At 56.0% G+C, this 18,551-nt stretch overlaps 2 protein-coding genes and 1 pseudogene across 3 annotated transcripts in view; 2 read left to right on the top strand and 1 right to left on the bottom strand.

The window, feature by feature from the left end:
* ACER3 (alkaline ceramidase 3) overlaps positions 1-14,146 on the top strand; it is a 135,714-nt gene extending 121,568 nt beyond the window's left edge. The window contains exon 11 of the mRNA XM_080641914.1: positions 14,026-14,146. Within this exon, the coding sequence (XP_080498040.1) occupies positions 14,026-14,049 (24 nt within the window). The 3' untranslated portion in view covers positions 14,050-14,146. The remainder of the gene's footprint in view (positions 1-14,025) is intronic.
* The window catches only part of CAPN5 (calpain 5), a 53,620-nt gene continuing 36,588 nt past the window's right edge, over positions 1,520-18,551 (top strand). Inside the window, exon 1 of the mRNA XM_080641912.1 lies at positions 1,520-1,672. The gene's annotated coding sequence lies outside the window, so the exon portion shown is untranslated. The remainder of the gene's footprint in view (positions 1,673-18,551) is intronic.
* Positions 14,219-18,427, bottom strand: LOC308233634 (ubiquitin-fold modifier 1-like; annotated as a pseudogene). Its single transcript has 3 exons — positions 18,407-18,427; positions 18,200-18,301; positions 14,219-14,523 (listed from the first exon to the last, which is right to left on the bottom strand). The product of its transcript is annotated as a ubiquitin-fold modifier 1-like (transcript).

Genomic DNA, 18,551 nt, shown 5'->3' with positions numbered 1-18,551 from the left:
TGCCCAGCCCAGAAGTAACGCTGCTCAACACCTATATGATGGGGCTCTCCTGGGCCCCACAACCTGCCTACACTGATCATCACACACTTCGGCTGGACGCCCATTTTACAGCCAAGAAAGCAAGGCTTGGAAAGGACAGAGGATTACACAGCCAGTCACTGGCAGAGTGAGCTGGGGCCCAGAGCTGCCTGGCGTCTCCAAGCACTGTCTCCCCTAGAAGGAACCTCAGCCTGGCGCTCCGGAGACTGCCACCAACTCCCGAGGCAGCATGAGGGTAGGGCCCTGGAAGAGACACAGCGGCCAGGTGGGAATGCTGAAGGCGTGGTGGGCTGGAGGGGGAGACCTGGCATGAGAGCTGAGGCCTGATACCAGGACATGTGTGTGGAGAGGGAAAGAACAGCCTTTCAGACAGGGGGCAGGCCCATCAGCAAGGTCTGAGGGTGGCAGAGCCCAGTGCTGGAGAGCAGCACGGAGGGTCTGGGGAGGCGGCAGCCCAGGGTACAGGCCGGGGAATATGGTGGAGAGTCAGACAGGGCACAGACTTGGAGCACTGCCGAGCGTGGTGGGCCATGGCTGTGTATCTGAGGCTCCCCTGGCTGAATCGGAGGCTCCTGAGGGGCTGGAGCCACACCAGGAGAAAGTCCGGGGAAGCCTGGACAGAGGCTGCGAGGTGGTGGAAGCGGCCCCTTACTCTGAGTGACTGGGAGGTGGATGAAATCATGAACCCAGACTGGGAGCACTGCGGGGGAGATGAGTGGGCCTGAGTGTCTCCACCTGCGAAAGGGCTGATACAGGCCTCGATGAGCAGATCACAGCGTGTCTGCCCTGTGGTCCCAGAGCAGTGAGGAGGAAGCCCCGAGCCCCTACTGTGTGCCAGAATGGGTCATTCAGAAACCTTTTCAGCCTTATTCCTGAAACAAGACCCTCGTACCGCCGTCCTATCACAGGACTGAAAATACTCAGTGCGGGCCTGGAACCAGTTTTCCCCATCAGATAAGTCCCTCTTAGCGCCTCCAGGGGTCTGGGTAACCCCTCCTCCACCCCGAGCCATGGGGTGGATATGGACATGGAGATGGGCGCTCGCCTCTTCAAGTCTTTCTTTTCCAGCCCCCTGCCGTGGTCCTTGCCGGGCTCACTGTACGAGATGCGTGCCCAGAGCTCGGCGGCCTGCATGCCTTCTGCGGGGCTGGCACGGAATCCTCGGCCACCTGCGGACCTGGGCTCGGCACTGGGAGGCTCCCGAAGATTATTCCACAGCAGACAGAGCGAGGTTGGAAGGGAGGACGAGAGAACGGGGCCCGATCGAGCCAGGAGGGGTTAGGCTGAGTCGCACGGGCCACCAAACCCCTTCCTATTTCGCAGCGGGAACTCTGCAGCTGCCTCCCAGCGGGTTCGCCCTACAGCGCGGCGCCAGTTCGCATGCGCAGCAATCAGGGTCCTCCCGCCCCATTGGAGACCACGCCTCTATCCCCAAATGGGCGGAGGCCGGGGGGCGGGGCGGGGCGGGGTGGGCCGCAGGCAGGGAGTCCCAGCTCCAGCCCCTGCGTTTGCCAGCCCCACCTGATCCCCGGCCGGAACCGAAGGCTACTGCCCGGGCCCGTCGAGCCTCCGCTCCGGTGCCCGCGCGGTGCCTGCATCCCGGAGTCCGGCTCGACCGGTGGCGGCGCTGCAGGTAGGAGGCGCTGCGCAGAGGGAGGCGTGTGCGAGCGCGCGCGTGTTCCTATGTGTGTTTCGGGTGTGTGTGCGGGTGCAGTGCTGGCCAGTGCGTGCCCTGTGAGCACCGATCGGTGGGGGTGTGCACATTCCGCACACCGGGGAGAAAGGGGGTGAGCGCTGGCTTTCAGCCCCGAGTACGGCAGCTTGGAGGACCCGACGGGGCCCCCCAGTGTTCGTCCCCACCCAATCCTCCATCCCGCAGCTAGGGCCCCACCCCCCACCCCCCGGAGTTCCGGGGCAAGTTTCCTAGTTCTGACGCTCTGGGGTTGAACCCAGGGGCTTGACCATCTGTTCCTCGCAATTTTCCTTTCAGCCCTCCACCCATCAATTCCACAACCCCTCCTGGGTGTCCTGCCTTCCTCCCATCCCCCGTCCTGGGAGGCTTGAAAAAGGGGGCAGAGTAGATTCTCTTCTAGACCCTCCTTCGTTTGTGGAACTGGGGCCTTCTCCCCCCTCCCCCCGCTGCTGGGTTTGGGTGTGGTGTGAGGGGCGGGGGAGGGGCGGGGAGAGCTGGGAGAGAGTGGATCTTGGGCTTCTCTGATCCTTCTTGGGCCCTTCAGATTTGGGGGTCTGAGGAGACCCGCCTGGGGTCCATAGATGAAGAAGGATAGATCGTTAGCAGGTGCCAAGTTCTCTCCAGGCTTCCTTCCATGTGGTGGGATTTCCCCTCCCCCTCCACACACACACCTCACCCCACAGGAATGAGGAGAGAGGGCACCTGAGGGGTGAAGTGAGCTGCTCTCAGGGGTGCTGAGCCAGAATTTGAACCTGGGTTGCCTGGCTCTCAAGCCAGAAACTTCTCCCTGCACCTGCCATGGTAGAGAGAGAAGTGCCAGGGGCAACTACTCCTGGGATACCAGGGATGGAGACATCTGAGTGCACTTCCTGGAAGAGAGGGATTGGAGGGTGGAGTTCAGCCTAGCTTGGAGTGTGAGGCCTCCTGGGGGGACCACTGTGTTCAGCTGCAAGGATGAACACCCCCCACCCCCAGGGTCTTTGGGCCTGGTACTTGCTCCACTCCCCAAAGTCCTGGGGTGGGGGTGGGAGGCCTGGCTGCTTTCCCTGGCAGAGGGAGGAGTAGGGTGGACCCAGCTGCTGCTGCTTCAGGCCAGAGCTGGGTGCCAGGGCAAAGGTGCTCAGGCGGGGTTATGCCCTGAGGAGCAGCTCTACTGAGGAGTGACGCAGATGGGTCCACAGATAAGCCCTTGCCCAGAGTTACATCCTTGTTGGGAGCCAAGGTGGGAGGCCAGCCCCTGCCTGGGTGCTGGGGGAGATTTCACTTTAGATACTTGGGTGTTGGGTCTCCAGGGATGAAAAGTTCACCAAGCAGAAGAGAGGGCAGGACACTGCAGGCCCAGGGGGCAGATGGGTAAAGGCCTGGAGGTGTGAAACTGAATGAGAGTCTGGGCTGGGCATTAACTAGTCAGATGTGTGTGAGAAAGGTCATCTCTGGCTGCTGTGGTGGGTGGGTCGCTACGGAGGGCAGTGAGGTGGAGGCCAGAGCTCCCTAACTCCCCACCCCCCACTTCCCCACTGGCGGGCATCTGCTGCGGGTTCCCAGAACAGGGGTGGGGTAAATGGGGGTCGCTCAGGGACTGCACCTGTCCCCAGCCTGGGAAGGATGGGTGGGGGAGCCCTGTCTGAGATGGAGTGGGCCTGGGCGATGTTGACAAGGTAGGGCTTGGACACCGGTTGTGAGAGGCCTGCGGGCTTTGGGGGTGACATCCAGACTCTGCTCCCAGACCAGTGCGCTCTGGCTGCTTCGGCCTCTGCTTTTCCCGCGGGCTTTCAGGACAGCCCAGACGCTCGGTCCAGAGGGCACAGGGAACCTCTGCGTGACCCCCCTACCGGTGTCTACGTTACTCCTGCCGAAACTGGCTCTGTGCATGACCTTGAGGCAGGGGACCTCCCTGTGAGTCTGTTTCTTAATGTGCGAAATGGGAATAAATGCTGCACAGTTGCAGGGGTTCAGGGAATGACGAGTACGTTTAAAAGTGTCACGAGGGCCCAGCCTGCATGGCTCAGTGGTTGAGCGTCAACAGTTCAATTTCCAGTCAGGGCATGTGCCCAGGTTTGGGGCTTGATCCCCAGGGTGGGGTGTGCAGAAGGCAGCTGATCAATGATTCTATCTCCTCATTGATGTTTCTATCTCTCTCTCTCCCTCTCCCTTCCTCTCTGAAAGCCAATAAAAACATATATTTAAAAAAGTGTCACTGAAGCCCTGGCTGATTTTGCTCAGTGGTTAGAGCATCGGCTTATGGACCGAAGGGTTGTGGGTTCGATTCTTGGTCAAAGGCACATACCTTAGTTGTGGGTCTGATCCCAGGCCCTGGTTGGGGTGAGTGTAGGAGGCAGCCAATCGATGTGTCTCTCTTACGTTTCTCTCTCCCCCCACCTTCCACTCTGAAAAATGAATGGAAAAAATATCCTAAAAAAAGTGTCCCTGAAGTGCTTTACTAGTACATGGTGTTTGGTAGTCATTATAATTAATCGTACCAGTAATAACAATCAGCATCAGTCTCTTCTTCCCGGGAGGTGGGGCGGTGCAGAGGAAGGAGGGGCCGAATTTGGGAGAAGAAGGCTGAAAGGAAATGGGGTCCCCCATTGAAGTGGAAGCCCCTCTTGGTGTCAGTGGGTGTGACCCCCTCAGACCCCTTGAGTGGGTGGTCTCTCTCTGCGCCTCCCTAAAGCTCCTAACCCCTAAATGTCATAACACAAAGCTCAGCAGCCGGCCTTGGCTCCCCCGGCTGCAGAGGGCAGGTCTGCAAACCTCCCGGCCCCCTTCTGCTCCCCTGCCATCTGGGGCCTGGGCAGATGTGGAAGTCTGTCTGTCTGTCTGTAGCTGGTCTTCTCACCTGGCCTCCTGCCTTTCATGCCCCATTTCCTCAAGTGTTGTGAGCACCTTTAGGAGTCCGCCCCCCCCCCCCCCGCCCCCCTAAGACTTCTTCCTTTCTCCATGCTTCACCTTTCCTGCTCAAAACATGCCTTGGCTGGCAGTGGTCCCTCCAGCCTCTTCTACCCCCTCCTCCCTCCCCCCTCCTCCCTCCCCCCCTTCCCCCCGCCCCGCTCCGGCTTGATGTGACACCCTGGGCTTATCTTGCTTGGTTCTGGCCTAGCTACCAACTTCCCTTTGACCTCAGGCCTTGCCTTTCCCTGCTAATCCAGGAGGTTTTAAGGAGCCAGCCTCAGGCTTGGGCTGGGGAAGTTGTAGAATGCGAGCATTTGCAATGACCCGAGTTACTGCTTCCCATTCTAATTGCTCAGGGATGTGTTTCTAGGGTTAGCTTTCCCGGGGCAAGGGGTGTGAAGGTGCCCGTGGCTGAGGCTGTGGTGGCCTGTGGACATGGCATATGGTCAGTTGTGGGAAGAGGGGCTGGTGGCCAGAGCAGACAAATCCCACCATTGGTACCTGGTGACCGTCCCTGTCCGGTGTCAGGGTGTGCCCAGTAATGGCCACAGGATCTTGAGGCCTGGGGACAAAAGGCAGAGGCCTGCTCTGCCTGCCCCTGCCCCAGTCACCACCCCCACGCCCCACCCGCTGTGTAACTTCTGCCAGTCAGGTAAGTGGGACCCAACCAGTTTGTTACTAATAATAGCAACTAAGACACTGAACTTGGGGGTGACTTTGTTTTACACTGGAGCAGTTCAAGGTGTAATAACTTCATCCTCACTCGCTCACCCACTTCCTTGAGCAGGAGGGAGGAGTGAGGCCACGCTTCCACCCACCCTTCCTCACGGACGGACATTGGAGTTCTCCGTTGCTGCTCTGACAAATCAACACAGACTGCGTGGTTTTAAAACAACACACATGCATCCTCCTACAGTCCTGGAGCTCAGAAGTCTGAAATGGGTCTTATGGGGCTAAAATCAAGGTGTCGGCAGCTGTTCCTCCTGGATGCTCGGGGGAGAGCTGTTCCTTGCCTCTCCCAGCTTCTGGTGGCTGCTGGCAGCCCCGAAACCTCATCCCCCAGCTCCTCTACTTCCCTCTTGTGGAATCAAATCTCCCTGTGCCTCCTTCTTATAAGAACACTTGTGACTACATTGAGGGCCCACCTGGATAATACAGGATTAGCTGCCCATCTCAAAATCCCTAATGACATCTGCAAGGTCCCTTTTGCCATATAAGGTAGCATTCACTGTTGCGGGATTAGGATGTTAATAACTTTGGGGGCCCTTATTGTACCTACCACAGGATCCAACCACAGTGTCACTGCAGGCTCCTTCCCCAGGGCCCCACAGCTGCTGGCTTCTTCCCCAGGCAGTCACTCTCCATGTCTGTCTCCCCCAAGCCTGGGAGCCACTGTGGGCAGGGCCTGGGCCTGCTGCACCTCCGGCCCCAGAGCCCAGCCTGAGACTGTGGTAGCCAGAGCTCAGGGGTATTTGGAAGAGAGGAACGTCTCCATGGGCTGCCCCAGTGACCAGACCCAGCCTTGCACTTGAGTTTGTTAGGCCTTTAATGAGCCCATTCATTCTATAAACCCAGTGCTGGGCAGGGGAGATCACCCTCTGTGGGTTGGCTGGCATTTTACAGATGAGAAGTCTGAGGCACACGGTTACTGTTCTGCCTCACCCTGGGCCTGTGTCCCCCTCTGGGGGTGAGGATGTGGATGGGCCATTCTGAAGCTCTGAGGCTGCCCGGGCACGGGGAGGAGGAGGCATTGGCATGAAGGCCACCTCGGGCAGGAGGAGGACGTGACGCCGAGCAGGGCCAGAGCCTGGAAGCTCTGCCAGCACACCCGTGCACGGAGACGTGGTGGCCATCCTAGCAGGTGACGAGCCGTCTGGGGCCTCCGAGGAAGACCCTCCACCTCCAGCCCAACTTGCAAAGAGCCCCTGGCTTGTATGCAGCAGACCCTGCCATGTGGGTCTGCATTACATCCCCACAACCAAGGCCATGCCATATGGAGCCCTGCCTCTCTCTCAGGGGCCATTTTTACAGCCAGATCTCTCTGCCTGTGTCCTGGCGTCCTCTCCATCCCACCTTCTTGTGGGCCGTCCAGTAGCGCAGCTCACACTCCCGCACAGTCCCCAGTCCTTAGCCTGGCTCTCAGGCTGCTGCAACCCGGCTGTGGCAGTGTTTCTGGGGTAGCCCCCCTTCCTTCTCTCTCCCCTGCACCCTGGCCCCCAGCCTTGCGGAAGTGGTTTCTTCCTCCCGGAGTGTTCAGTTCATCTCCTGAAATTGCAGTACACCCTTTGAGATCCCACTTAGATGCCATCTCCTCCATGCAGCCTCCCCTGCCCCATTTGAATGGTATGGAAATGGCTCTCTCTCCTCTACCAGGCTGACCTCCAGGGCAGAGCCCTGTCCGGCTCCTCGCTGCCCCGGAGCAGGCTTGAGTGAAGGAGCAGGACTCCCAGAGGCTGGCTAACGCACAACTGTCTGCGTGAGTGGCGGGCCAGGCAGAGCAGAGGTTTGACCTGAGATCGGCTCCTGGCTCTGCCCTTCATGCACCTTTTCCCTCTCTGAGACGCTGGATCTCATCTGTGCAGTGAGAACAGTGCAGCTCCTTTTTGAGGTTGTGCAGGGGCTTGGCCTAGGAACCCAGCCTCCGTTTCCCAGCCTGAGAAATGGGCCCCCTTTCACTAGATTTCCAACCTTGAGACTTAGAGGCGGGGGTGCCAGGGGCAGAGACTGCCCATGAGGGAAGCAGGAAAAGAGGCTGTCCTGGTGACAACCCCTGCAGAGGGGAAAAGAGCTGGAAGTGTTCCCTTCCTCAGTTCCATGGTGAGAACCTACAGGCCAGAGAGGGTAGGAGGTTGCCTGGAGTCACACAGCACCATGGAGCGGAGATGGCTTCTGTGACCTGATCAAGTCTCATTGTGTGGGGTTGTTTTCCCTGTGGGAGTAGCAACACCTGCCACCTGAAGCTCCATGCTACCCCCACTGCCCTCGAGACTGAGAAAAGCCCCGCCGGACGCGCTCAGCAGCCCCTGCCCCTCCCTGCTGCCCCTGCCCCTCCCTCGGCACATTCTCCGCAGGATGTGGTGCTGGGCTGGGCGCCTGTGGCAGGGCAATCGCTGCCCTGGGTTTCTGTGACGGGACTTTCAGTGCCCACACCAGCCAGATGGGCTGCTCACCCCACCCCGCGCGGGGCTGAGCCTTAGCCGCCCCCTGCGCAGGGAAGCCCCAGCCTCCAGGAACACGGCCAAGTTCCCCGCTTTTTTCTGCCGTCACTGGAGCACGCTTGTGGAGGTTTGTCTCTCAGGTACTCCCCCAATTACCCCGCCTCCCCAACACCCTGGGGTGGGACCCAAATCCCAATGAAGAACAGCTGTGGGGCCGAAGCCTAGGGACTCAGCCTGGCCACACAGCAAGCTAAGCTGGAGGCTGGGTTTTCCCTCCAAGCGCTGCCAGGGGGACACCAGTGCCTCAGGACCACTGCCCCAGGACCCTGCACCCCAAACCTCTGGCCTGCCCTCCCTTTGCGACTCCCAGCAGGAGAGCTGCTTGTCGTTTATGTGCTAGAAAGATTACTGCATCTGGGTGGAGAACGGATTGGACGCAGACAGAAGCGATAAGGGGAGGGGAGGGGAGGTAGAAGAAAGACAGGATTTCCCAGCCCTGGTGCCAGCCTGCTCCGCGTTGGCTGGACTGACTCACTGGGCCTGGCCTCTAGCTCTGCCGACGGAGCCGGTGCCCAGCGCCTAGAACACGGAACCCGGAACCCGGTGGCCCCAGCCCCGCTCTCCCTCCGCATTCTCCTCCCCAGCCCTGCCATCCCTCCCTCAGTACACAGTGAGTGGGGTCCTGAGAGGCCAAAATGTCCCCACCCTAGAAGAGAGGTACACATTAAGCTTGTTATTGTAGTGGTGGCTTGTGGGACAAGAGGAGGATGGGATAAAGAGAATGAATACATTGACAAAAACACAAACACCCAAATAACCAGGAAGTCACCGAACTCTGGGGCTCTGCTCTTTCCAGGTCCCCACCCCTGGCATCCCGCCTTCCCGGCTGTTACTCAGGGCTCTGCCCCCTCCCCTCCGACCATTGTGTCCCCTGCCTGCTCTCCCTGGGACCCTGGCACAGCCTTCAAGCCCGCTCAGGTTCCATCTTCAAGACCACCCCCTCTCCCCGCCGCTCTAACCCTGCCTGCCACACGCCTTTCTCCTCGGAGCACTGGCCTCTGGCTTAGCTCCTGGTCCGCGTCTGTCAGGCTGGGCTCCTCCTGTCCTGGGCTGCCTTAAGGACCTGACCCCTCCTGTCGGCTCGGGCCAGCCTAGAATGGGTGTCAGAGAAGACGTGCCCCCTGGATTATAAGACACAGCTACTCAGCCCTTTCCTTACCATGTGGCATAGAGAGGGGGTCCTGTGCCCTGGAGTGGGGTGCAGTGGAGTGGAGTGGATTGGCAGGCATTGGTGTGGGGCATCCCTGGCTCCCCCACTATTGCTGGATGGTACCCACTCTGCTGGTCCCCTGCCTGCTAGACAGCGGGCACTGCTGTGGGGATGGGGAATTGTGGTCCAGAGGAGGCCTTGCTTCCTTCTCCCTTTCATCCCCACAAGGGCTGGCCACAAGCAGGGCTGAGTCTCCTGCCCACAGAGCTCTGGACCGTGTCTGCTCACCACTCCCACGTGAGCCTCCCAGGCCCAGCTCTACAGCCTTCCCCCCGGCCTTTCCGCTCCGTCTTTCCTTTTCTAGTGCATTCTCCATGTGGCAGCAGGGGGATCCCAAGTCCCTCCCCTACTCAGCACCCTTCCCCAGCTCTCCGTCACCTCGGGACCAGGCCCGATGCTTGCGCCCGCACCCCAGGATCTCTGACTGGGACCCTGTGCCCCTCCCCACCCCACCTCCACTCTGTCAGCTCAGCTCCTCTCAGGGCTGAGAGTGTCTCCTGGGGAGGGTCCCTGGGTGGCTGGCACCCCCTCTCAGAAGCAGAGGGAACCTTGGAAGGAGGCATGTGATGGGTGGGGTAAGGGGGCACCCCCTTCACCTGTGGGACCCTCTCTTGGACTTGAGCACTCCAAGGGTGAAAGAAAGCTGCAGTGTTCCGAGAGATGGAGGCGACTTGCAGAAGGCCCACAGCCTGTGTGTGCACGGCCAGGCCAGGGCTCCTTCCCTCCAGGTGTGTGATGTCCAGCCAGAACTGGTGAAGTCGCGTCTCCAGATTCAGCCAATTTTTCTGTCCAGGGCCCTGCACAGACTTTTCAAAAACCTTTCATTGAAGCATAAAGAACGGTTCATACACCACAGGTGCGCAGCTCAGTGACACACCTGCGTAGCCACCTCTCAGATCAAGGAGCCCTGTGCCCAGAACCCAGGAGCCCTCTCGTTCCTTTCCCCCAGAGGTGGCTCTTCCTTGCCTCCTCTTCACGGAGGCAGGTTCTGCCTGCTTTCCAATTTTGTATAAATGGAATCGCAGGTTAGCTTGTCTTTTTTAATATTACGCTCATGAGATCCATCCATGGAGTTTCATACAATAGTTCGCTCATTTTTGTTACTGTGTAACAGTCCATGATAACAGCATATTTATCCTTTCTTCTCTTGCACTTCTGGGCTGTTTCCCGTTTTCAGGTATAACAAATACTACTGTGATAAAATTCTTGTACATGTATTCTGGTGAATACGTGCATGCGTTTCTGCTCAATATGCACGTAGGAGTAGACTCACTGAAGGACAGAGTATGTGTTTGTTCAGCTTTGGTTGATATGGTCAAACGCTTTTGCAAAGTGGTTGTATCAATGTACACGCTCACCACCAATGTAGATCTATTTGGGGGAGTGTGTGTGTGTGTGTGTGTGTGTGTGTGTGTTTCATTTTAGCCATTCTAGGCGGGGGATGTAGTGGAATCTCATCGCATTTTTTTTTTTTTTTTTTTTAGAGGACGTTTATGAAAGTTGAGGACAATGAAACAAGGAAGGGCTGGGGAAATGAGCCCAGGCTGCTCGGCTTTGGTTCACTAAGACGTCAGAACAAAGGGGCCTGGGGACAGGTTCAGGGAGTTTGTCTGGGATGAACTGCTGCTGCTCGTTGCTGCCCTGGTTGTAAGCCTTGTCTCTCAGCGTATTTTTCATGTGTACTTATGTTCTTGTTGATTAGTGAAATCAAGCACGTTTTCTTTTCATTTATTGGCCATCTGAACATGCTCTTTTTCTTTCTTCAGAAAGCTTCATCGCCTTACTTTTCAGTTGGATTCATACTGCATGTGGAATTGCTTTGGTGTATGGTGTGAGGTAGGGGTCAAGGGGAAGCTTTTCCCACATGGATAGCCACTTGACCCAGCACCTTTCATGGAAAAGACCACCTTTCCCCCGGTGCCCTGTGGTGTCACCTTTGTCATACATCGGGTGTCTATGTCCTAGCGGCCTCGTCGGGGCTTTCTGTTCTGTCCCCTACCCTTCGCCCATTTCACACCGTGTCAATTGCCAGAGCTTTGTGGTAGGTCTGGTCAACTGTGAGTGTGAGTCCTCCAGCTGTTCTTCAGATGGTCTTGGCGACTCATGGCGCTCCGTGTGCTGGCTCCATTATCCCCCCTCCTGGAGGAGATCCCCAAGGCTCAGAGAGGCCAGGCGACTTGCCCCTGCCACACAGCCCTTACTCTGCAGCACCCTGCCCTCTGACACTTGCTGTAATGCTAAGGTTCCCGCCTACACCACTAGGAACTCAATAGTTTTTTTAAATCAACTTCCTTTTTTTTTTATTTCTTAAAGCAGTGGTCGGCAAACTCATTAGTCAGCAGAGCGGCAAACCACGGCTCGTGAGCCTCATGTGGCTCGCGAGCTGCAGTTTGCCGACCACTGTCTTAAAGGAAACAGTGTCTACTGTAAATGGGAAGTCAGCGTTACCCTCCAGTACTACTGGGTAACTGGAAGAATCTTAAAAATCAAGTAAAAACAATAGAGAAATCCATCCCTTTCCAGGCAGGTGCTGTGGCTCTGAGCCTGAGGCCAGCTTCTCCCTTGTTAGAGGAGGTGGGCAGGGGCTGTGCGGGGTTGAAGACCTGCTGGACCACACTGAGCTCTCCTTGAGAGAGAGATGGCAGAGGAACCACTTTCTGACGCCTTTATTGCCATGTACGCCCTAAATGGTAACAGTATGAATGCAGGGCCCTGCTTCGGGAAGCCCTGGTGTGATTCGGAGCCTGGAAGTTGGGATTCAGCTAACAAGCCACAGATTTTTTTTTTTTTTATGTGTGCTGATTAAATGCTTGAATCATAAAATAAGAGTAGAAAATATGGTGTATGGTATAACAAAATGTGTTTTTATAAGATATTCTGGGCCAATCATGCATTTAAATACCTCAAGACATTCTGTACAAAGAACTTACAGATCCTATTTATTTCTTTAATAACAAAATGTCTAGTCCTTTAAGAACATGCTTTTAAGAACATAACTACAATAAAATTTTCAAAACCAAAAATTAAAATAATATTTTTTATTCATTAAAATATTAAACAAATGACTTTATGGGACAGGACACCATAAACTTGTTTCTGTAACACAGCAGGCAGGGTGTGCGCTAGAAACAGAAGAGGGGAAGCTAAGTCAAACAAAAATAATCCAGGGAGTGGGTAGTCCTCCATTTCTGGTTAGCCGAGGCTTAGTATTGTTAAGCGGGGGAGGGGCGGGGAGGTCTTTGAGCATCAAATTTTGTTTATAAAAATAAAAACTTCGCCCTAGCCAGTTTGGCTCAGTGGATAGAGTGTTGGCCTGTGGACTGAAAGGCCCCGGGTTCGATTCCAGTCAAGGGCACATGCCTGGCTTGTGGGCTCGATCCCCAGTAGGGGAGTGTGCAGGAGGCAGCCAGCCAATCGATTCTCTCTCATCACTGATGTTTCTATCTCTCTCTCCCTCTCCCTTCCTTTCTGAAGTCAATAAAAATATATTTAAAAATAAATAAAAAAATAATAAAAGCTTCCCCAAACACCAGAAGTATGCCTTCCTACCTCAGCAAAGATTTTTTTTCCCTTTTTACAATTTAGAATTCCGCTGTTCATTTATCAAATATATGGACAATACCTGGTTAATTTCTTGAACTACCAGTGTCACCCTTCAGATTATGGTTTTGTTGCATTTCCGTATACTCCCCCCACCCCCCCCCCCCACCCCAACCCCCTTGTGATGAATGTAGGGCCTGTGATAGGAAAGTTACTGAAACATGCTTAGATAAAAATTGATCTCAGAGATACTTCATTCATAAATAATTCAGCAAGTGTTTATTGAAAGCCTACGACACTTCCAGGTCTAGGAAGAGCAGGACGGACCGGAGGCCTGCCCCAGCGAGCTCACCATCTAGAACGCGGCAGATCGAGCACTGGTTCCAAGTCACTGCGCGCCTTCATTACATTTGTAAAGATTTGCGTAGATATTGATGTCCTCTGTGAGGGCAAAGCAAACGTCCCTTATGCACATCATTCTTCAGGTTCTCATGAAGGGGATTTTGAAATCTGCCTGTTGAGGGGGAACTTTGCTCCTATTGCCTTGTGCTCCTTCCGACAAGCATCCCCTTCCGTACCCCCAGCGCAGCCTCCGTGCTTCGCCTGTCTGCCTGGCTTTTTCTGTGGCACTTTGCTACAGCTTGCTGCTCCCCTTCACTGCTGTTTTTTGTTTCTTTGCTTCTTACTAGAAGCCTGGTCACCTGGGCTTCCCCATCTTCCCTTCACTGGCTTCTCCTTCACTTACTAATCTTAACACTTTCTTAAATGTTGGGCCTTCAGGGAGTGCAGTTAATCAGCATTTCCGATGAGCATTTCCTTGAGCGCTGGTGTGAACTTCCGATCTTCTTTACGATACTCTCTTCCTGAATGCGATTTAGAAATATTATTCTCAAAAAAATAATGTTTCTTGAGAATTCCCGTTTTGAAGGCTGTATGGAAAAAGAGTAACCGGTGAAGGAATGCATAACGCAGCAAGGGGCGTTTCTACTTTATCTCCAGTTCTTACCATTGCAAGTATCGGATTCTGCAAGGTCATCGTTAAAATGCTTTGGTGTGGGATGTCAATTTTACACATAAGCACTAAATCTAAAAATTTAATTTGGGGCTCCTTGATACTAAATTAAATTTTATATGAACACACGATGCTTGGAACTTAAAAAAACTCACCTATGTGATAAAAAGTTAAGGCAGTTAAGTATGCATTGATATGCCTATATCCTTGTCATAAATGAAATGTAATTAAGAATTCAACTGTTTTTGAGTCTGCCAGTCAGATGCTGTCAAGCAAACTGCCATGTATAATCCACAATCCTTTTACAGTTTTAACTTACAGGCAAATAGGGAGATGCAATACTTTTTCCAAATGTTCTCAGAAAGGCTTATCAGAAGCACCCCCAGTAATGAAACACAGTTGGATGATCCATTTCCTGCAGGTGAACTGGCCGCACGTGCCGTGAGGTAGCCATGAAAGACGGCATCTTCTGGGGACATGGTGCATACCTTCCATGCATACGTGTTCCGTCTTCACATGAAATGTGGGAAGAAAGAGAAGGGACCGACAGTCACCTTTCATTATTTCATCAGGTATTGGTGTTTTCATTGCCTCATTTCCGTGTTACCACACCACTACCAATATTGATTTTGAAAGGTAACCCTGTCTTCCAAGTGGCAGATAGTAACAACTCCAACACGATCTTTAGGAACGATGTGCCCTCCAAGCCATGCGTTAGAAAAACATTGCCAGCGGCCTGCAGGATTTATTCCTTTTCCGTCACTGCAGCTGGGGCTGCAGAAACTTTAAATTGTTCTACGGCAGACGTTTAAGACGGCCGTGAAAGGCGTGCTTTCTGGAACACCGAGGACTTTGTACACAGCCTCGGGTCGGACGTCAGCGTGATCTTGAAGGAAACCTTCGACGTGGTGGAGCTGGTCTGGACAGGGAAGGCCAACGAGCCGCAGATTTTGGACACGTTTCTGGATGTTCTCTCTCCTGTTTCTTCCCGGCTTTGGCATTGTACTGTCCAGGGGTGGCTCCTTGGAGTCAGCTCCCTCCTGCAGCTGCTCAGCGTGGCCTGCTGCAAGATGCGCCCTCTCTCTGCCCGTCCGTCTGAACCACTTCCACGGTGACAGACAGGCTACAGCCCCCTGTGGGGGGGCGGGGTGCTCCACGTTTCCAAGGCGAGGACAGAGACCCCTGTAGGGCAGGCCTGTGGCAGAGGCCACTCTCTTACCCTGCCACTTTACAAGCTGGAATCAGGTGGGGCTGATGGCCGCTCAGAGGGCTTAGTGACTTGCCCCAGGACACACAGCTCTAAGTGGTGTAGGCAGGACTTGAACTCAGGTCTGACTGACCTGCTGGAAGACTGGGTTCTCTGAGCTGCCTGGCAAGTCCTTGTTCTGACCCAGCTCAGTTCCCCCGTGCTCGGTCCATAGGGCCCCACTGTGCTAGCTGGGTCTGAATGTCTTTGCGCTTTCCTCTGTGAGCCTTCTCTCTCTCTCTCTCTCTCTCTCTCTCTCTCTCTCTCTCTCTCTCTCTCTCATATATATATATTTTTATTGATTTCAGAGAGGGAGGGAGAGGGAGAAAGAGATGGAAACACCAATGATGAGATAGAATCATTGATTGGCTGCCTCCTGCATGCCCCACACTGGGGATCGGGCCTGCAACCTGGGCATGTGCCCTGACCTGGAATTGAACTGTGACCTCCTGGTTCACAAGTCAATGTTCAACCACGGAGCCACGCCAGCCGGGCCGTGAGCCTTCTCTTGAGTTGTTCTCTCCTAAAGGACACCTGACTCCTGGGGCCAGGCCTTTGTGTCCCTCTTGCTGGAACCTCTGAAATGACACATTTTTCATTTTGCTTATATTCATGAAGTTCGTTGGTGACTGAAACCCTGAATTGTAACCCTCCTGCCCGGAGTCTGGAAACGTTGCAGATGTCCCCAGACATTGACACTGACGTCCCCGGGGCACAGTGCATTAGCGTGTACAAAACGCTGTTCCGTGCTGCGGTGTCTCATTTGATCCTCCCAGAGGCCCTGGCACATTATCTCTTCCTTCCAGACTAGGGCCGTGCAGGCCAGCGAGGTCACGTGGCCTGTGCAGGATCCCACAGCTTATAGGGACACGGGGGAACTAAAGCCCAGTCTCCATCAGGAGCTGGAGAGAGGCTGGGCCGCTGCTGAGAGCACCCAGCCATCAGGAGCGGAGGGAAGGGGAGAGGCCTGGCCCGGGATAGGGTGGGCCCTGTCTTCAGGAGACCTGAGAGCTGGTGCTGCTCTGACGTGGAAAGCTGATCCCCCGGGAGTCCCTCCACCCTGTGAGCCTGCTTTCCCATCAGTGAAGGAATTCCTCCTGTGTCACCTGTGTTGGTTCATTCAGTGCAAAGTTACTAAATGTGCCCCGCGATGTTGGGGCCTGGGATACAGGCAGGAGCTGGGCAGGGCCCCTGCCTTGCAGGCGCGCAGGCTGGGCTGGAGAGATGGACAAGCCACACGAAGATGGGGTACCACACAAGGAGCCTGTCTCAGGGGTTCCAGGATGGCGGAGGGAGGAGCAGTGTCGGAGGCAGGTGGGAGGTACGTAGCTGAGTCTTTCAGGTGACGGGTCCTCCAGGCATGGTCGTGTGGCAGGAGCAGTATGTGCAGAGGCGCTGAGTGAACAGCACTGGGGGGCTGGAAGGAGCTCGCACCACTGGACTTAGGTGGGGCATGGCAGAGGGTGGGTGAGATTGGCAGGGGCGGAGGGATGAGGGCAGGCAGGAGGAAGGGCCGTGGGGAAGCTGGGGCTGTCCTGCTGGTGCCTGGCTCACACCGAAGGCAGGCAGTCCGCGGCCCCGGCAGGTCCGGCAGTTTCGTGGCCTTCTGTGCTTATGCCTGGAACTGCAGGGAGAGGGCAAAGTTCAGGGGCTGGTGGCTCTGTGACCCCAGGGGTATTGACTCAATGGATGGAGTGGGAAATGACCCTGGGGCAAATGCAGGGTGCGGAGGGTAGTCAGCATGAGGTGCAGCCTGTGCAGAGGCCGGGCCACACGCGCCGGCATAAGTAGGCCAGGGGTGAGGCAGGAGAGGTGGCTGGACTAGGTCAGACTCAGCAGCCAGGGCTGGCCCAGGTTCGCCCAGGCCCCGGCCCAGCTGAGCTTTCCCCTTTCCTCCCCTCCCCCACCTCCCCACTTCCCTGTCCTCCCCAGGAGCAAACCTTCCCAGCAGTGTTGGCTGCTGTGTAGCCTGGAGGGCCGCCAGAACCCTCATCCTCCGGCAGCCTGGCTGTGTGACCCCCGCCAGCTCACCCCGCTCCCTGGGCCCTTTGGGCTCTGAGCACTGGAACTGCTAGAGCTGATTTCTGGGCTCCTGCTTTCAGTTTCTTTGATCTCATTCTTGCAGCTTAAATTGCTTCCTGAGAGGCCCTGTAGAAACTGGAAGCCACCTTGCTAATGACTCTCCGGGTGGCTGTGTGCCAGAGGCCCGGGGACTGGCGCCCCAGGCTCCCCCCTCTCCTTCCTTCAGGCCTCCAAGCTGGGAGGCTGGATGGGAGCCGGTGCAGTTATTGGCCTTCCTGGGCAGAGGAATGGCCAGAGAGGTTAAGTGGCTAGCCTGAGGTCACACAGCAGTGGAGCAAGCCGTCCCAGAAGATGAAATGGCTGGGGGTCCAGTGCAGAAGACAAACCAGTTCTCAGCCCCTACGCAGGGAAGCAGGGACCACAGGCCCTCCGGCTCTCCGTGTTGTCCATCATGTTCCACACTCCTTGCCCATTCTCACCTCCTTTCCTTCCTGCTTCTCCCTTCCCTGTGATCCCCTTTTCCCTTCCTGGGAGGCTGGCACAGCCAGGGTGTGTGTGGGGTGAGCCCTGCCCTGCCTGGGACTCAGCCCTTCCTCCTGCCTCGTGGGGTCACCAGGCCAAGGTGGAGGCACCCAAGCCAGAGGATATGGCTTTGAGTCAGACTCTGCCATGGAACGTGGGCACGTCACCTCCCCTCATGAGCCTCCGTTCTCTTGTCTGAAAAATGGAAACCATAAAAGGCCTGCCCAGCACTGTTTGCAAATGCCATACACACACCTCTGGCCAGGCAGTTTGCACGTGGGAGGTGCCAGGGAATGGGGCTCTCTCTCGGAAATGAGAGGTGGCCTGCCCACTCCCCTTCCCCTTCCTCTCCCCCCGGCCCACTAAGCAGTCTCCTTGGCCTTTGGTTAATTATATCACCCCATTATTGAAGCAGTTATTGTTCCCATTGTGAAGATAGTAAAATGGGGACTCAGAGAGGTTGAGTGACTTGTTTAAAGCCACGCAGCACGTGAGTAGTCCAATTGGGACTGGCACCCACATCAGTCTTGCTCTCAAACTTGTGTTTGCCCCAGAAGCCAGCCTTCCTTGCCTCAGTTTCCCTCAGCTGCCCTGGAAGTTGGAAGCTGTGTGTCTGTGGGGTTGCAGTGTTGCCCCGGGCAGGTCCAGGATGAGTAGGCTAGGGGAGTGTGGAGCTCTGCCAGCAGCCCAGGTGGAGTCTGAGATACCGGGACGTACATGGGCTGTCAGTGGCGTGCCTGGCTCTCTGAGCATCTGTCAGGGTGTCTGATGTGTCAGGGCCCACCCGCTGGCTGTTGCTCCTCACCCTGCCCTCCCCTCCCGGAGGCCTTGCCATGTCGGCCCAGTCCGTGTCCCTCATGTTCGGTTGGGACATGGCTACGAGGTTCAGGGCGCTGGGCTGGTCCACCTGGACTCAGGGGGCTGAAGGGAGGATGACGTGTGCAGCCACCTCCTGTGCCAGGCTCTGTGCCAGCGGCTGTGCGTGCAGGGGGACCAGACCAAGTGCACTCACCTGCTGGGCTTCCGGTCTCATGGTGCTTGTGGTCCTGTTCCCTGGCTGGGGAGTCTGGGGAGGTGTGTGGGGAGATGAGGAGTTGGGTTTGGGATTGGGACCGGTAAGGGGCCCTTGGCTCTCATAGGGTGTGGGCCAGCCAGGG

This window comes from Plecotus auritus, assembly GCF_963455305.1.
Source record: "Plecotus auritus genome assembly, chromosome: 9".
NCBI classification, from domain to species: domain Eukaryota; kingdom Metazoa; phylum Chordata; class Mammalia; order Chiroptera; family Vespertilionidae; genus Plecotus; species Plecotus auritus.
This window is presented reverse-complemented; position numbering and strand designations above follow the sequence as displayed.